At 38.2% G+C, this 20,199-nt stretch overlaps 1 protein-coding gene across 1 annotated transcript in view; it reads left to right on the top strand.

Annotated features, from left to right (window-relative positions):
* Positions 1-20,199, top strand: part of LOC115484049 (lipoxygenase homology domain-containing protein 1-like) — a 126,439-nt gene that overhangs the window by 26,172 nt on the left and 80,068 nt on the right. Inside the window, exons 11-14 of the mRNA XM_030227673.2 lie at positions 4,872-5,097; positions 15,087-15,241; positions 15,884-15,962; positions 18,726-18,807. Of these exons, the coding sequence (XP_030083533.2) occupies positions 4,872-5,097; positions 15,087-15,241; positions 15,884-15,962; positions 18,726-18,807 (542 nt within the window). The remainder of the gene's footprint in view (positions 1-4,871; positions 5,098-15,086; positions 15,242-15,883; positions 15,963-18,725; positions 18,808-20,199) is intronic.

Below are 20,199 nucleotides of genomic sequence, written 5' to 3' on the forward strand. Positions count from 1 at the left end.
TCTTTTGGGAATCCAACTGCTGTACATGACTTCTCTGAAATTCTGTTAATGAAGTGGCCTCACATGAAATTAATAACTTTCTGTCAAGCACATTCTCTGGTGGGTGTGTTAGGCATCAGGATTTTGCAGCTGCCTCTGAAGTGTTGATTTATCTAAATGTTTTTCATGCTAGCCTGAGTTTATCTCAAAGAGATTGCAGGATACTCTCACCACAAGAGGAAAGCAGTGATATTATTTTGCTTATTCTACTAAATAAAAGAGAAATGGAGTAATCACATGTATTTTTCCATCCTTTTATTGAAGTACCTTTCCACTGAATCTTTTCTTGAAGTATCTTTCCACTGAACCTTTTCTTGTTCAGACACGGAACTTTACTTTTCACTTAGTTAAACATCTTAAGTACATGAAGATAGGTCACACTGAGTCCTTTCAAAATGTCACAGGTATGCTAGGGACCAAAAAGTGCATTTGCATGGCTCATTTAGAAATGGAATTAAAATTTAGTTCTTGCATCCTCTTTAGGTAGAACTTCTTGCTGATAAACCTAGATTTTTAAAGACCAATGGAAAAATATGAGTTTTGTTAAGCTTCATTTTCAAAAAGTAAGGCCAAGTTGTCTAAAATATGATTTATTGAAAATGTTCCCATTGCCTAGGGTAAGAAGATTATTTAGTCTTATAAATAGGAGCCATGAGCAAAGTATATAAGTGTACTGTTTAACAGGTCAGTCTTGTTTAACTGCTTGCAAAAATTTAGAATATGACTAAATCAAAGACACTGTGTGTGAACACATGGTCCTTTTGAAAGTGGTAGTCAGTTTTTTCAATAATTTGTACTGGTACTTGTGCCATGAAATATGATGAATTGATATTATTGCCTGTAACACTGAAGAAAAATGCTACGAAGGCAATAGAATTACCACTGTCATTGTAGTCACAATGATATTTTTAAGCCTATTAAGTGCTGGCAGTCTGTCACATAAGCAAGGTCTATATGAGGCTCATCTCCTTTAGAATTTATTAAACTGATTAATGCAGCAGGAGTTCCACAATCAACCTACAAGTTTACTGTAGATGATGACTCAGGTGTTTTGCAAAATCTTTTCCTGGGAAGAGGTCGGCATTGGTAGAAGATTTCTCTTAACAGGTCATCCCTAAGAACATCACCATACCTAAAGTTTGTGGTGCCTAGATCCCTTTACCTCAATCTGTGTTTCCATCCCCTTGTTTGCCACCTCTACAGGTTAGGTTTTATGTTCTATAGGTGGCTGATGTAAGCCACATCATAACAGAATTTGAATTTCCCTCCACGTCCAAACTATTGCATCATTACAATTCATAATTTTTGACATCTCAACTGAATTTTAGAGAAGTAGTGACTAACACAAAATGAACAGAACATTAAAAAAAATTCAGAATTTTGGAATTGTGCTTTTTTCTGAGGATCTCAAAATTTATGAAGAGAGATTTGCAATGTCTCTGTAAAAGACATGTAAATGTTGTCCTTGTATAGCTGAGAAAGTGGAGCAAAATGGGCTTGTGGTAGTTTCCCAGGAAGCCTAAAGTAAATCCAAGAATAGAATCTAGCTGCCTGATTTTCAGAGCAATGCTTTAGTCCGGGAACTCATCCTTTCCTCTTTGGATATTTATTGCAGGCCTTTCAGAATGGCTCTTTCCATATAAAAAGGAATGTTATTTTTGCAGCTTTAGTGCTGGAACATTCATAGAGCACCTAGACTGCAGTTTTTGTAAGCACATTGTTAACAAGGGCGACAAAGTCAACTTTGTTCTACAACTTTTTACAGAACATTCTGGCTGTGAAAGTAGATTTCTAAATGCCAGGTTGTGTTCAAGTCATGCAGAAGTTCAAGGCAATTTATTCAACACAGGGAAGGAAGAAGCAACCTCAAGACACTGTTTATGTTGTCAAAAGAATATCGTTAGCTCTGCTGTGTTAGGAGAATATTTTCCTCTGCATTTCATTGCAAGAGAAAATTTTGACATACATTTGATGGGATTCCAATTGACAAAAAATTACATGTTAGCAAGTCAATACCACTGAGAAACCAATGTGATATCTGAGCTGACATCAAGATGAATTGTTCCAAGCCCCAAATATGCAACTGGTACTGAAAATAAATTTCTAATTGTATTACATGTATTTCAGAACATCACATACAATTGATTTCCCCTCTGCCTTTGCCTAATTTCCACCTAAGAATAAACATGACTTTTTTCCCCCAAGGTCACTAATAAACAATTATTCAGAAAAATAATATGCAAAAATTATAAGCATATTACTAAGCCTGTTACCAAATGGGCAGTGTTCTGTGGTTTGATTTTTGAGACTTTTCAAACTCAGAAATATGCCATTACCTGTAAGTCCAGCATAGTTTGCCATACAAAACCCTCTTATAAGTCAAGTAGACAAGAATGCTTGATGCTGTTTCTCCTTTTAGCTGAAAGCAAGCAAATATAATTGGCTTGAAACTTAACTTGAAATTCCACTTTAGCATGTAGTCATAACTTTCTTTGGTTATATCTTAACTGCTTGGAGAGTGTGAATTTTAGGGAGGGATAGGAAGTATAGAAAGATGCAAGGACATACATATTTGGAGATGCTGAACAGGAATTCAACAAATCTAATTGAACTACTTGTAACTAGATACATCTCCTGGAGAATCCTTAAGTTCTGGACAGAGCTTTCTGTTGTCTACCTTGAAATTTCATTTGATTAGGTTTGATGCTTATCCAGTTGCAGAAAGTCCCTGCATGCTGATATGGTGATGAATGGGCTTCACCATTTCCCTGTCCTTTTTCAAATTGCTTTTCTTTTCTTTTTCTTTCTTTTGCCCTCACCTTTTTTGGTCAGCTCTCCTACATGTGCTTATTTTTGTGATATTTTCTCTGCTTGTATCAGTGGTCTGCCAAAGACCACCTACTCTGCAGCTGGCAGGTTGAGGGAGGTGATTCTGTCCCTCTATTCTACTCTTGTGGGACCTTACCTGGAGTGCTGCATCCAGCTCTAGGGCCTCCAGCACAAGAAGGAAATGGATCTGCTGGAGCACAGCAGGAGGAGAAGGACCAGAAGGACATGTTTATGGTCTTTGCATAGGAATTCACCTGGACTCTCACAGACCTCCTTCTGGAGCAGCAACTAAACAATCCACTTTAGCATAATGTGATAAATCAATATAGTTTTAAAAGTTTTAGCTTCACTTTTGAGCCAGCTCCTATAATAGATACTATAACTCATATATATATATGAGTTATATTATAGATATGCAATATTTGCTTTATTAAGGTTTCAGTTTGCTTCATAGCCAAATGACTGATTAGCTGCTTCGGAAATGGAAAGGGGCTCTTCAATAGAGTTTCCTGGTCCTGAACAAGAATCCAAGAATCATGGTAATGATTATTGCATACAATAATCTGTGATGGCTGTGATGCTTCTCTTTCAACAGGGATTAAGCCAGAATTTAATCATGGACATAAAATCACAAGGCATCAGTGTTTTATTTACAAAATTTCCCTTTAACACTTCTGTACCACAAATAGCAGCCAGTGCCTGTATCTCAGGAGAGCATCACCTTTGTTGTTCACCAATACCACACTCTACTCAGTTTGCAATAAAGATTGAGAGTTCTAATATAATTTTGTATTTATTTTAGAGGTAACCTTAGAAGTCCCTTGCTTGCTGCAGAGGTCTCTGTTTTGCAGCTGGGTGACATTTTTTGGGCAACTTAGCCTATGTCCTGGCTACATTTGTGGCTAGTGTCAGAGTGCTTTTTTTATCTGGTGTAATTTCACTGTGAGAATTAAGTGTGTATCTTTGAGGTGCACTGTTTTATTGCATTAATGCTATAATTGTATCTTCAGTTGGCACATCTTACTTTAACATACTGTTTTAATATAGCAAAACCTACTATAATGGTCAGAAGTATGACTCTATTCAGACTTTTTGCTACTAGCATACATGTCATGCTCTCAGCCTGTGCAACTGAGCTGTGCCAGGCTTGCCTCAGGGATGTTTGTTTCCTTTTTTTCCTTTTTGTTTTGATGTGAAATAGTACAAAATTGCTGTAATAGTAAAGGAAACAGCTCTTTTTTATTCTTTTTTACTTGGTGGTGATTTTTTTCCCAATTACCATGACCTTTGAAACACAACACTGATAAAAAAAAAGTTAAAAAAAAAAAAAGGTTGAAAGTGGTTAACCCTGCTTTTGTGTTTTGATTCCTGCCATCAGAATTGCCCAAAATACTTCTGCAACCCAAAACATAGTGGCTCTCATTTCAAGGCTGCAGTATTCAATGAGACATAGCCATGCTTTATTGTTTAAATTTACTGCAGTGTAGCATCAGCACTTACAGAAACAGTTAACCCTGGCACCAGAGCACAAAAAAACAGGAGTCAATGAGAAAAGTAGCAGACTGATAAGTGGTAGGAACAGATGACAGGGCTCTGCTGATGGTAACTGTATGGACTTGTATGATTTGGTGTAGCAATGACTGAACTTAGTTCTGCTTGTTAAGGGTTTTGTCTAGCAATAGAGATTTACATTATAACACTAGAAAATGGATTCCTTGAAGAGGTCTAGAAACAGACTGGATTCTCTGAGCCCTTTACTCACTTTAAATAATGCAGTGCTGAAGTCAATAAAATTACACTTGCAGACTACTCCATGGTTTTACTCTTTGTCTCTGGGATTCATTGTATATTAAGGCTTAGCTTTCTAACAAAACTCATTACTCTTGGCTACGTTAACTGCACATTTAGCTTGCGTGCCCAGTATAAGAAGGATGGTTAAAGACAATAGTGTAATCTGTTATTAAAATCTGGATTCTTTTTTTGACTTTTTTTTTTTTTTCCAGATTAATCTCAGAGACCTTGGGCAGCTATATAAAATCCGCATTGGCCACGACAACTCTGGAAATGATCCCAGCTGGTACCTGAAGGAAGTCAGACTTGGAAGAGTAGTCCCTGTTTCTGCTGAAGAGATTTCTCTCCCCATAGAGAGCTGGCTTTCTGAAGACAGGGATGAAGGTGACACGTGGAGAGAAGTGGCAATAAGGAACCCTGCAGAGGAGCTTTTGCCATGTATGTGCTCAGTATTTTAGACCATGTGCTCACTAACCATATCCTGTGAGTATAAGGCAGTTTTTCATGTTTCCTCCAGAGCAACAAAAGCCCTGCTACCCAAAAGCCAGTGTAACCATGAAGCAATCCCTTCCAGACACTTTTTAGCTCCAGGAGAGGGAAGTGATGCTTTAACCCCACTCCTTTCCTTCCTAAAATCAGAATAACAGCAATTGCCAGGGCACCTTATCCTATAAAATGTTTGATTTCTCAGAGTATTTATACATCACTGGTAAATACTGCTCTTTAGAGAAAGACATCAGGTAGGAAATCAAGGTGTGTAATGTCATGTGATATCCTGTTCCTTTTAGCAAGTTTGAGTTCATCCTTTCTTGTCCTGCATGAAACATACTTTATGAGAAATCCATGATCTGAATCATCACACCTGTGTTTTTCAAATCAGGCTTCAGTCACAGCCATTCACATAGAAATTGTTAGCTGCAGAGTGACACTTTGGAACTTCAAAGTTTATGACAGCTCTGATGCACTTACTTCTCTACAAGTGAAGTGGGAAATAGCCCATCATATAAAGTTATTATTTAAAAAGTCCTGGACCTGTACAGAAGAATATAGATTCAGTATAATCACTATGTGTGGGGTTTTTTTAATAGATTCTATTTACATTAATAGAATGACAGCAATGCAGCTGAAGGCCAAAAATGTCTGAGAGTGATGGGTCTTACATAGGTGCTACCATTTAGTAAATTGGATTCAAGCTGATGCAGTGAGTTTTCAAGGTGTCTGGGATTCAACATGAAAGAGATCATCATGCATTTAATGACAATCAAATAATTTCAGAAGAAAATATCACAGAAGTGAAAACCCTTAAGTCAAAAGAATATAATTCTCTGAAAAAATATAAAGAATATGATATGCGAATGTTTTATTGCAGAGGACAGAAGATGTTGAAAAACATGTATGAGCCAGCTCACATTTCTGCTTTGCTCTTTTTTGCTTTTTTTTTTTTTTTCGGAATAGTTATTAACTTCAATAAGAGATTTCAAAAAAATGGAACTGATCAGGATGAACCAAGTTTTATGATCATTGACAGGCACCACAGTGCCATATGCCACTCACAGTGACATATATGTAATATATGTGCAACAGAAAAACAGTGCAGAAGCCAACTAATTTGTACCAACAATCAATTCAACATTAATAATTCAAATCTGCATTATGAAGTCTGAAAAACATATTCATTGAAAGGTGCTAATATTCTGGTCAGTGCACTCTATATATATTTACATATGAAAAATCAAGTCAGTTCTTTCAAATGCTGGAAATATCATTAAAACAGCACATTTATCTAGTCTTTAATCATTGTATTACTGCATATTTCCTTGTATTTGCAGGAATATTATTAAAATACAGGTTTGAAGTATGTAAGAAAATATACATTTCCAAAAGAACGTGGAAATTTCTCAAAAATTTAGGTTTTACTAATTAGTTATTGATTTTAGGAACATTTAAATTGAACATCAATACAAACTCAGCAAGGAGTCCAAAGGATTTCCTATTTATTTTCTCAGGAACAAGAAAATGAAACACTATCCATTTTCATTTCCCATTTAAAAGCTAATTGCTTACAAGCACTGAGCAAACCACATCAAGTCACTCTCTCCAGCAGAAGAAACTACATGCTGGTAATTACTTAATGAGGATTTGATATGATTTAGGAGTTTGTATTCTGTACTTTCAATTTAATCTGTGATCTTCTAGTGATAACAGATTTGGTTAAGTAGAAAAGTCATGTGCTAGAAACTTTAAACAAAGAAAACAAATGTAATCTAAGCACTGAAGGCATTGGTCTTGTAATTGCTGTTCTTAAACACTTACCTCACTGCTCAGCTTCCCTCTCAGAAGAAATGGTAATTTTTCCTTATTCTTTTTCTCCCTTTCCCCAGCTGAAGTTTTCTATGCAACCAATATGGACCCAAAGTCTTGGAACAGTTTTTTGGCTCCTTGGCTTTCTTTTTTTCTAGCATCTTTTCTTAAGAACTGAATTTATTTCCTGAATCTGTTAGCTTTTCTTTACCTTCCTCACTGAACTTGCTTCTTTTCCATTCAGATTTCTCACCTTGGCAGCCCTTCTTAGTTTTTCTCACTGTTCGTCAGCCACTTCAAAAAACTGACACTAATCTGGTCTCCAAGTATTGATTTCAGTTCTTTGTCAATCTCTCCATCACACCAGTCTCAACTTCCTTTCTTAACTCATGTTTCTTGTCCATCCAATGCAGGTCTGGCTTTGTCTTCCCTTTTCTTATTTTTTCCACACTGCCAAAGCTTCTGGGTCCATGCCTTCTTTTTCTCTTCCTATTACATCCTCTCTTTTGCTTTTCCAGCCCTGGGATCTAGAAAACACCTGCTCTTTGAAGCTGTCCCTGAATTCAGAATGCTGTTGTACTGTGTGATTCCTGGAGGTTTTCTCTAACCTGCTTTGGGTTTGGGTTTTGGGGTTTTTTTCTGTGATTCTTCTATGTAGTTTGTGGTTTGTTTTGTTTTGGTTTTTTTTTTTTTTTTCCATTTCTAGCAGTTCTAACATTTAGTTTACCAATTTAACAAGTATTGGATTTTTCACTTGTTGCTCTTTAGATATGGTTTCATCCCCTTGTTACATCGTGATGCACAAAATAAAAGTTACTCAAACACTTTCTAAGTGATAGGTATTGGAAATTAGTAATCATGCCCTGAGTTGGGTAAATCTTAAAATAAATCACCCAATGACAATAAGATAAAAGAATTTGGATATTTTTGACTTAGCTTTATAGCACAGGAATATTAGGGGAATCAGACCAGAGGTGGCAGCTCAGTGTAGCTCAGTGAGGCTGCCACAGCTGCATGGCCCCAGGTCCAACCAGCACATTCCTAGCCAGCACCCACAGAGCACAGGTCACCCAGACACACAGAACAGCTGCACAAACACAGCACCAGCATCCTCTTCCTGCCCCCCTCTGGCTGAGCAGGACAGATGTCCAGCAGTGGGACTGTGTATGTGTACAGATGTGCACAAGGCAGGTCCAACAGCTGGGCTCACACACTCTGCCTAATCCCGAATTGCTCCTGGATCCCAATCTCTCCAGCTGCTGGCAAATGGACATATAAGCCCCTGAGGCTGCAGGCCTGCTCCAGCTTCTGGTACAGGCCATTTCCCTCCTGCCCAGCCCAGCAGGTCTCACCCCTAGAGATACCCACAGCTCAGGGTATCTCTGGCAGCCGAGTGGGACTCACCCGGTCCCTCCAACACTCAGCTGCTCATGTGGTCTTGCACTCAGGGACATGGGCCTCTGACCCCTGGTCCCACTCCACTCACTGACACTTATATTCCCTTCAGTCTCCAGTTGCTGCCATGCAGGACTCCAAGTCCAGTTGCTGGTACTTGGACTCCCTACCTACACATGCACACACAGAGAGAACAGATGTGATCTATTTTCTAGCACCACTTCCTCCCCAAGTCACATAGATCTGTCTATTCCCCTGCCTTTCGTTTCTCTCCTAAATGTCTTATAAGTCCTCTGCAATCACAAAATCTTCCTCTCTTCTGCCCTATGCTGCACCTGACACCCTTGGGGCATCAAACCTCTTAAGTATGATAGATACTCCAAATTGTCTCATCATGGTGGGGTTTATGCCCAGTCTGAGACTCCTGGGACACTGCTGCAGGGGTTGGCAGTGTTCCCTTTCCCTAAGTCTCTATGGGTTCCCACCTGCCCTTGTGCACCTGTGATCATGGAGATGGGCTGATGGTTCTTGTGATAGGTTTGGGACACGCCAGAGCAGGGTGGTACCTGGGCTGTCCCCTGCCTGTATTTCTCTGTACATGTGCAGACCTTTATCACAGATCCTAACATGGGTTGTCTTCAGATATGGCTGAACTTTGGTTCTAAAGGGGTACCTGATGCAAGAGGTGTTGAATTTTCTTATTGCTATGGTTATGTGAACATAAATGTCAAATGAGGATATAAATGGGTAAACGTGTCCTGTTCTTATTCACATAGTCAAAGGCATAACTGTACTGAAATGAGATAAAAGACAAATACTGAGACTGAGGCAGGAAAAATTCCAGCTCCAAAGATTTAGTATTCTTTTCCACTTGGAGAAGTGTGCAGGTAAATACAGATATGTTAGAAGGTTGCCACTGACTGCAATAGTGCAAAAAATGACCAAAGCAAATAGTAATAACACAAGTGTTATCTCTACAAAATTTTTATCCCTGTTTTATCCCTCAGGAGGCACCAACTACATAAGTAAATAGTCAAGCTTCTTTATTGTAAAATTCATTAACAAGTGTGTTTTTTCAAAACTGATAATTTTCTTGCATGTCATGAAGAATATATATATATATATATATATTTTAGACTATTGCTCCAAATATTATTAGTGGAGATTAGAGAGCAGTTTTGGAGATGAGAGGAAGAACTGTAATTCTAACTGAAATGTCTTAACTTGATATTGTTTTTGTATTTGTGTCTTCTAAATTAATATATGCACCAATTCTGAGGAAGATAGTCCCTCTTAACCAGTATCAGCCATTAAGAATTTGTTCTCCTTTAGCCTTTATGCTGCACTAACCTGTATCTTTACCCTTCTGTCATGGCAAAATGCCAAACACCCTTTATGAAAGCCAGGTGGTGACAAAACCAGAGATTCAACCTTGCTGTTTGACAGATTGAGCTAAAATGACCATTTCATTCAAGTGGGCATGTCATATGGAAAAAAGACAAAACCTGGAGCAATACTGTGCAATACTGTTCTGGGACCTTGGTATGCCAGCATAAAGAGAGGACTGAATAGAAACAGTTGGACAATTTTTATTGTTGTGTGTCATTTAACATCTCTCCAGGTTTTGTGCTCTTTGGCCAGTTTGTCTGTTTACACTGGCAGCCTGGTGGGAGTGAATTTGCTCAGTGAAGCACTCAGTGCTAAAATCCCACCTTGTTAAGTGTCTGCTCTTTATGGGAGTCTAGAGGGAAGTAACTTCAGGCTTGTTCTAGTCTGTTCCCCCAGACTGACTGCCAGTTTGTGTCAAGATTGTTGTCGTTGTGTTCCTGGAATGTGTTATCTGGTGTAGTTTCATCCAAAAAGGACCTGGTCCTTTGCTCTAAAACCAGTCCATGCTGCACACCAGAAAGGAGGAAGTAGAGCCAACCAGAGGATTCAGCAGTGTGGTGAGCAAACCAGTGTCATCAGGCACAGACAGCTGTGGATCTTCAATTCATTTGCTCTTAGCCTGAGTTCTAAAATAATGACTGTGATTTTAGTGGAATTATTTTCAAAAAAGCTGACAATAGAACAGGAGTTTGTACCAAAAGAAAGAGACCAGTATTTCTGCTATGAAAACTTTCATTTTCAGATTCTCAACAATAAATTCTTCCTCAATCCTATTAGGTTTGTTTTCTTCTCCCAAAACATATCAACATATTAACTTAGTCTTTAGTGTGAAGCAACTGGAGGTATTTGTTTGCTGTTTATATTTTCCAAAGGCAAGTGTCATAAGTCATTGAGTTCTGTACATTACTTCTTCAAAAGGAATTGATAATTGTATACTGTGCCTGCAAACTGGGACCAAACTATCTCTTCTCATTGGTGAAGGCTCAGGTATATATCAATTTTCTGTACCTGATTCAGGTGCCCAGAATGGGAAATCTGGAAAAAAGGGTTCTCTAACTCACGTTCTATTGCCCTCAATATGCCCTTAGGTTGCCTCTTTTTCATAACCAGGAAAACTTCCTTTCTCCTTCTCTTTTGTCCAAGGTAGTTCACTTCTTGTTTTATCAACAGATGCCAGAAGCTGGAGTTAGGATTAAAAAAACTCCTGAAGCCTCGTGATAGTATCTCAAGAGATAGCATTTTTATAGGCTGAGCAACAAGAAACTTGGTACTGGTACGCTAGACTGCTCGTATGACTCTACAATACTTTTTATATATTTGGTTCTGTCATTTTTTAGCACAGTTAATATATTGCTTTAAAGTCTGCCTTTTAGAAACTCCTCACTTCTGGCTGAAAACACTTTCCTTCCCTTTTTCATCTGTTTCACCCAGGCATCCACGTGGCAGGTTTTTCTGTTTGGTTTCTAGAGCTTATCTAAGGTTACCCTGTGAGCAATTTGAAGATTTCAATCACTTATTTTCTGAAAGGTCATTTTCTTTTTTGCTGAGTGCTAGCTGAGATTTTTTTTTCCCCTGCTATTCTGTATTAATTAATCCTCTTATATCCTTTATCAAAGTTACTGTGTTTTCCAAGACATTTCTTCTATCACTTTGATGTGCTGCACATTGGAGAGATGCCTAGATGTGAGTCTCACAGGTCCCTCTCAAGGCTGAAACACTGTTTCCTGACTTCTGTTGGGTGGCTGGTTTTATGAAATAATTTTAAACTTTTTTTGCCTTTTTTTTTTTCTGTGGGTTTACCTCTCTGAGTGTTTTGTCACCCCCAGTTACAGCTGGTGTAGTTTCACTGAATCAGCACATAGTAAAATGAAATTACTACTACAGAATAGGGGATCAGGCCATACATTTCTATTTTTCAGAGTTTTGGGATGGCTTTTTCTTCCTGCAGTGAAGGAGGTCTCCATTGCAGATGGGCCTGCAGTGGGGACCTTAGAATAGGTTGGTTACTCAAAAGAAATGAAAACACAGTTTCAGAGGCTGAACACATTATCCAGGATTATTTCACTTTACTCTCTACACAACAAACTGTGTTTTGTGAACAATATACAGAAAACTGCAAATGGAAAAAAAAGTCACATATGGTGAGTCTTTTTGTCTCAGCAGTCCATTCAGTGGATAGGTTTGTTCTCCAGATTTGGTTGCACTGTCCCATCAAACAATTGGTGTACCTTGTTTTATCTGTGACACAGTGGCACCATGACTCTTTTTCTTTGCTTTAAGCAATCTTTAGCTCAGGAGCCATTAGCAGTAGCACCTTTTGTAGCTGCTCTGCAATCTAAAGGAACTGATTGATAAAACTTGAACAATTTGAATCCTCTCAGGCTGGTCTGTGCCTAGGTTTCCATTTGCACAGAAAGGGCTTAATGTCCACAATCTATTTAGTGAATGTTTATTTGAATATGCAGGTGTTTCACCATAGTGGCCATGTTCACCATGTTCTAATTAGGCATGTGTGTATTGGAGAATATTTTCCTTGCTTTATTTTTTGTGTAATTCCCATGACATGCATTGTAACATATACTCAAGTTAAGGAGTATAAGTATTCCTTTTACTATCCTGATATAATAGCCTGTATTGTAGTAGTCTATATTTGTAGAAAAATTCAGAGCACAAACTGTTTTTTTTTGTTAAGAAGTTTCCTATATAAATAATTGTGTAGCTTAAATAAATGTCAGACCTAACATTTTACAGATGGTGAGAGATGTATAGACACAAGAAACTATGGAAAATATTTTCCAGTTTTTTTACATTTCAAGATGTGCATGCTGTCTACTTCAGACTGATTTATTTAGGCTGGTAGCAAAGGAAAGCTCTATTTAATGATTGGATCGTTATCGTCTCTCTGGTTACCACAGAGATGCACAGTGCTACAAAATGTAGTGTAATTTATTTATCTGTTAATATCTTTGTGTTGTGTTATAATTACCTCTTGTTCTCTTCTCCTTCCATGAAAAGACTTGTTGGCATTTTGTTTTCATAAACATTTATTGTTAAAGGGTTTCTTAAAAAAACCTCATTGAATATGCTTTAAAATTGTGCTTATAGTTACTTACATTTTTTATTTTTGATCATGGAAATTACTTGTAGTTGTAAGTAATACTAGTTTTTCTATGTAAACAGTCATAACATAAACACTCTATACCATTTCCTTTCCTTCCACAGATAGTTTGCATTTTCAAAACTAAGAAAGTTAAATTGTAAAAGCGTGCAGGAGATTTTAAGTCAATATGTTCCTGTTTTTACTACCTGCAGCATCTTTCTTCCTGGGTAGTGCAGCCCTGTTATTAAAATTTGTGGTCACAGATTATTATAATTTTAAGCTTTTATTTTTTGGAAATGTAACCTTTGTCCTTTCTCACTCCTAAATATTTTGCCCCTTCATGGTCAGTGTGGCTCTTTGCTTTTCTGCATGTTTTCTGTCATATTTTGCTCCACCTCTTATACTCTGCCCTTTGGCCAGTTATGATTATATTAGCAGTTATGATATAAAATGTAATTGGGATATATAGCTCAATTATGCTAATTATCAGGTCAATTTATCTTTGCTACTTGCTATGCATATCTAGAATTTGTTTTATCATGATTTTTTAATATTAAAAACCTTGCAACTAGTTTTTAAAAGGCTCTTAAAATTTTTGAAGATATGTGTGTATTATTGAGATCATTTATACTTCACAAGCCATGTTGGTACATTAATGCATGGATGTGAGAGCTGCAATGAGTGCTTGGAATTACAGAAAATAAAAAAATTGGTCAAGGAACACCACTTCTATTTAGAGTCCCAGTTGTAATAGTGATAGAGAATTGGAGACACAGTGGTTTTGGAGAATTTTATGCAGATTAAAAGAAATACCCTAATTTGATTAAGCATAGAGTCTATCCATAACATTCCTCCTATCTTTTAATACTTGTGGTGATATTTTTCTCCCTCAAGTATTTGCAGTATTATTTTACTACTTGTTTAGTTTCTCATCTGGGAATCTGAGTAGCTGATTTTCAGTGATGGTGGACGAAATGATGTTTGAGCTTTATAAGCTGCCTTAGGAGCCAGTGAATAAAAATTGCATAGAAATGTAAGATTCTAATAGCTATATGGTGGTTTAAGGGTAACAGTATTTTAACTAGTTTTTGTAGAGTATAGTCCAGTTTTAATATTCTACATTGTAACTGTAGATTTTATGTATGTGTGTGTATATATATATCTATATATATAATGTATTTATATATACTATTTTATATATTATGCTATATTCTGTTTTGCTATATTCTGTTTTCATCTTCGTTCCTTCTTTAAAGGAACTAATTGTGTTTGTTAGGACTTCTATTACTTTTCTTCACCCCTAAGAAGTGTTAAAATTACACATAAATGAAATAGTAATCTTCCCTGTGAACTACTACACAGCAGCAGAAATGGCCAGCTGTGATTAGAATGGAAACACTGCATGGAAAAAATGCCATTAAAATGTAAACAGGATTTTTTTTTTTTTTAACCACAGAGAGAAAACCTGAAATGAAACATAATAGTATATGATCACTGCAAAGAATTCTTAAAAAATAAATTTGCACATCTGGACAGGTATAAAAATAATATTAGTGGGGCATAGAGAATCTTGTTACAGTGATTCTAAATTATATTGCAGAATTCTTTTAAGATGTATATATTTTTGTGTGTGTAAGACTTTGGTCTAGTCTATAAGGAGAGGCATTAGAAAGCTGTAAATGTATTTTAACTGACAGCTGTTTTTGGCAGTCCTATCATTCACCAGAGACAGATGTAGAAACCTCAAAAGCAGGGTTCATTTTTTGTAGGTGTGGGAGCTATTCATCTGCTTTCCCACCTTTGTACATGGGGTGACAATCTAAAACCCCTTGGATTTGTGGTTGTTATTCCTCTTTTAAGAGGGAACAAAGGTTAACAACCCAGATATTTGTTTTGTATAAATCTGGAGGTTGAAAATGCTCTGGTACCAGTGTAAAGTAGCTTTTATTTCAGATGATGGCTCGATATAGTTTGGTGGTCTCCAGATAAATTTCAAAGAAAGACTTCGTGAACTAGCAATGCATAGCAGTGCTCAGAATGATGTGGTTTTCTTAAGCTCGGTGTTTTCATACTTTTTGTGGAGAGAATTAAGAGATTTGAACCTAGAAGTGACAAAGTCATGGATAGCTGTTGCTACTTGCAAGCTTGAAAATCAATAGAGTTTTCTGGAAAAATTTTGACGAGGAAACTTTAGAATCTTGTGCAAGCTGCGAGGATAATCTCAAGTTTTTTCTTCTTGTAGTGTTGGTGTATGAGGTCCATGTATACACAGGTGCTTTACTTGGTGCTGAAACAGATTCCAATGTTTATATCAACCTCATTGGGACAAGAGGAGATGCTGGCAAAAGGAAGCTCCATAGATCTAAGAATAATAATGTTAAATTTCGACATGGACAGGTAAAGTAAAAACAGTGCTGCTTCTGATAAATAAGAATATATTATGGCTAGAAAATGGTTTCATCAGAAAATGTAAATAACTTTTTATTTACAAGGTTTATTCAAGCATTGACCATTTTCCTTATTCAAAATTCCTTACATAATTGCATCATATGGATACTTTTTTCTGCTTGATCAGCCATTTTCTGAGAGCTTTAGATATTGGAATTTGGGTATTTTGGTTCTTTGTATTGCATGTATAGATAAAATGATAACAATATCATTTTAGTTGTCCTGAACAGATCACTGTAGATTTTAGAATCAGGTTCTAAATCTGTATTCCCAAGTATGTTTTCCAAACTTGATAAGGCACATAGGGCTAGAAAATATAATGTAGATACAACCAAGTAATTGAAACTGGTCATTGTGCCATGCCAAAGGTATCAGTGCTGTCTTTGGGGAGTAATTTTCAGGTGTTATTTACCTTAGAAAATTTTAAAGGATCCTCCCTGCTTGGCCAGGATGAATATAAAAAAACTATATTAATTTTGAAAACAATCAATCAAACAAACAAAAGATTAGAAAATAGCTTTTCTATAATGTTAGAGTCAAAGCAATAGCTATGTTTAAGACTTTTGTCATTTTCCTTGTATGGTTCCACAGATGGATATTTTCTGCATAAAGGCTGTCTCACTGGGAGACTTGGAGAAAGTTCTGATTAGCCATGATGGATCTGGTCCAGGTAGGATTTAATTTCCTAGAGACCAGTCTGTTTTCAAGTCCTTTTTAAACCCAATGCACTTGTTTATGCTGCATCCTTCATAGAAAATGTGACAGAAGGTCTTGCAGTGATAAAAAGTCTTCCTGCAGGTTGATCACTGTGATGGGAAGATGAAAAACTGTGGTAATGGACAGAAAAAAGGGCATGAGTTTAATGTCATATGGTGTTATTCTACTCTCTGTTTTCACAGTTATTTATGAGAAAGCACTATTTATTTGCATGTAGAAAACTCTCAAAAGTGGGGCTCACACTGGTAGGACAATCTTTCACTACACAAAACAGTGAAAACTATCCAGGAAGGAATTAAAGATATTCAGCAGCTGAGAACTGAATACCTGACAAAATTTGAGTAGCTATAACACAATGTCCTCACTGCTTTGGGCAATTGTAGAAGATTTGATTGTACATTTAATCTGTGAAAGTCAATGTGGAGCTGTTCCAGGGAGTGACATTGCATTCAGCTTGTAGGTTTTTGAGGGAAGAAGAAAAAATTTGGTAATGAGATGAATTTTGGGTGCAGGCCCTCGAAGAAGTGTGCATCTCCCTGGAATGATGTAAATGAAGAGAAAACATTTAAGAACACCAAAGATGTAAATACTGCAAATATGCCTGCAGATTAATATCTAGGGAGAAGCTAAGTGAAGAGAGGGGTTTTAGACAGTTCAGGGCCTCACTGATGACAGATTAGAAAAGTCCTTTTACCCTACTCTGTTCTGAAATGGCCCCAAGCAGTGCCCATCTTGCTGTCTGTACTGCCCAAGGCTCTGAGCAGGCTTGTGACTATCACAGCAATAGCCATAACTGTGCAGCCTTGGAATGGTGTGTAATCTTGTTTCCTGTAGTTCCATGGAGTTTGCTGCCTTCAGCAACCCTAAAAGTTTCACACAGTAGTAACCCAAGGCATAACACAAAAGGCACTGTGGTGGAGCCCACCTTCCCTCCATTCCCCACAGCTCTGTGCCATGCTCTCTTCCCTGATATCTCCTTTAACAGGCAGCACAGATTAGCAGGATCAGCATTACAAATCTGTAACCCAATTGAGCTATCTCAAGATGGTTTTTGACATTGGAGTTCAAATGTGTGGGTTTGAAGAACTGTCTAAACAGGACAATGGATTGAATTCTCTGTTCATTGTACTCAGCACAGACAGATCTCACAGACATCTTTTGAACTGTATCCAAGACTAGCCCTACATAAACCTAGCCTGAGGTGGCTGAGGGCTTGAGAGCTGGAAAAAGATGGTGGCTCAGAGAGACTCAGCCTTTTGGGGGTTGAGAAGGAGGAAGGAGGATTCCTTCAGAGGTGGGGTACTCCTTTTTCTCATAACTTGCCTGAGTCTTAATTCTTGATTTGGAGTCTGTCTTGAAAGGATCCCAGAACATATGTTTTCTCTGGGGCTCCCAGGGCACAGGTGTAACCCCACAGTTACTGTGAAGGAGGAAAGTGAAGGACTTTTGTCCTAGGGAGCAGGGTTTGCTCCATGCACTACCTGGGGATACCCTTTCTATGTGACAGAAACTGCCACCTTCTACGAACTTCCAGGCTCAGATGCAGCCAGGAGACAAAGCATAAAGATAAATAAGATTTTTTTTTCTGACCAGAATATCCTGCATGCTGTTTTGCAGCAATGTGCTGGTGGGTAATGGTGTGAATCAGGAAATGGTGTGAATCAGGTGAAACCTCATAAGCAATAGGGCAAGTTTGAGTGGTGCAAGTACAGTGAGAACAGGATATTTGAGAAGGGCTTCACAGGACAATCAGACCAGTCATTAGGATGGTCATTGGAAGTGATCTACAAGATCAGCATGGATGTGCCAGTGGTTAGTGCAGTTAGAGAAAAGATTAACTCAGTAGCCCAGCAGAAGTGAGACTGCACAGCCCCATGCCTGCTGGTCTCACGGCAGCAAGGCTGAGTGTGTGCTCCCCACTGACATGCACACAAACACATTTCTAAAAGACAAATGTGTGCACATAGCTGGCCACGCACACCAACACAGGCAGGAACTCAGCACTTACAAATAGTACAAGTGGCCTTTGCCTGTTACCCTCTCCAGTTGAGCAGAACAACAGTCCATCAGGGTCAAATACAAAAAAAAATATGTACTGGATGGATGTATAAGGCCTTCAGTAGCTGGCCTTAGGCAGTCAGTCTTTCTGGTTGCTGGCTCTGGATCCTTGGATCCTCAGTTTTGCCAGTTATTGGCACCAAGACGTAAAAACCCCCTCCAAGGCTGCAGCCCCACTCCATTTACACATGGGAACATAAGTTTTAAAGATTTGTTAATTAATATTTTTGTATATGCAATAAGAAGTTCACTCACAGAGGACAAAAATTTCCAGCTTTCACACAAATCTTGATTATGGGCATAAACAGATTTGTCCCAACATCCTTGTGCTTGATTACTGAGAATAATCAAAAGATGTAGGCTGGGATGTGAATGGTGTTGACAGTTCAGAGATGTATGCATGTATTTGTCTCCAAGGGAAAAAACCCACCCCTCTTAAAATTAAAACAGGCAAAGGCAGAAAAGAATTGCATCTCTTAGGAGACACAAAAAATAATAAAGCTTTCATTCTGTTAATATATCTTATTTATTTAGATGAGATCTGTCTAAATATGATCTGTGTTTCTGCTAGAAAAAGATAATCTGGGCTTTTTTTCTTAAAATTTATTTTAAAAAATAGCATGATTTCACATTATAAACTTTTGTCATTTCAACACAGGCAGTGGATGGTTCCTGGATAAGATTGTCATCAAACATAAAGAAGGAGAGGAAGCTCACGAGGTTGTATTTCCTTGTAATAGGTATGTCATTCATGGAGAAAAAGAATTTGTTACCTGCCAGCAACGTAGTGAAAAAATTTTAGAGCAGATATGTGCCCACAAACTAGATGTTTGAGCAATACCCCAGAGTTTTTCAACATAAAAGTGATGCAAAATTTTGCAGCTGAAGACAAGGAAAAAATTCCTGTATTGGCATGGAAGGGAGTAATAGCCTAATGCAGAGAAGTCTCAAACCAAATGTTGCATAAGAGGAAAGGTGCATTGATTTTTAATTTTTTTTTTTTAATCTAAATTATATAGAAACCACGTGAAATGAAATAAGCTTTCAGTTCTCAATCTTTTAAGAAGTATTGTGTGTAAAGTTCTGAAATGACATTGTTGCCATCATGGAAAAGGGGTGGGATGACTTGCAGAGCTGCAGTGCTGCAGTGGATGACTATAAACCCTTCAGCAGGGAGAGGCAAGGAAGGAGAGGAGGTGAGGCAGCCCTGTATGCCAGGGAGTATTTTGATTTTCTAGAGCTTGATGGGGGTGTTGATAGAGTTGGGCATTTATGGGTAAGGATCAGGGGGAAGGCCAGCAAGGCCAGAAGGGTCTGGGTCTGTTACAGACCAGCCAGCCAGGAGGAAGAGGCAGACAAAAGTTCATGTGAGCAGCTGGAAGAAGTCTCACAATTGCCAGTTGTTCTCGTGAGGGACTACAAATACAAGGCAGCAGAGGAGAAGGAGTTTAGGAGGTTCCTGGAGCCCATGGAAGAGAAACTCCTGACACAGCTGGTGAGGTAGAGAAAAGTAGAGAAAATACCCACTGGATGAAGGGAAGATTGAGCCACTTAGTGTCTTCTTCCCCTCAGTCTTCAAGAGTAATACCAGTTCTCCTTGTAGCCAGCTCCTGAGCTAGAAAAAAGGAGTGGGAAGGAGAAGAAACCCCACAAACCAAGTGGAAAGAGTCAGTGGCCTGCTGCAGCACTCAGACACAGACAAGTCTACTGGGATGGAAGGGATCCACACAGAGGTGCTGAGGGAGATGCATTGGGTCACAGCAGCCTCATGCAGTGCTACAGACTTGGGGATGAGTGGCTGGAAAGCTGTCTGGTAGAAAAGGATCTGGAAGAGCTGGTCAACAGCCCCCTGAACACGAGCCAGTGTGCACCCAGGTGGCCAAGGTGGCCAGTGGCAGCCTGGCTTGGATCAGCGATGGTGTACACCAAGGCTGTGATTGCTCCCTGCACTCGGCACTGGTGAGGCTGCATCCTGAGTCCTGTGTCCAGTTTTTGTCAAAAATTGCTTTCTACTTTTAGAAACTGCAAGTGATCTTTTGTTTCTTAGGATGGAATGAGGAGGTAGGTCTCAGAAGTTAATCAAGCTATTTATTGCAAAAAAGTTGAAATACAGTGGAGTTTAGACTTCAAGC

Source organism: Serinus canaria, chromosome 2 (assembly GCF_022539315.1).
Source record: "Serinus canaria isolate serCan28SL12 chromosome 2, serCan2020, whole genome shotgun sequence".
NCBI classification, from domain to species: Eukaryota; Metazoa; Chordata; class Aves; order Passeriformes; family Fringillidae; genus Serinus; species Serinus canaria.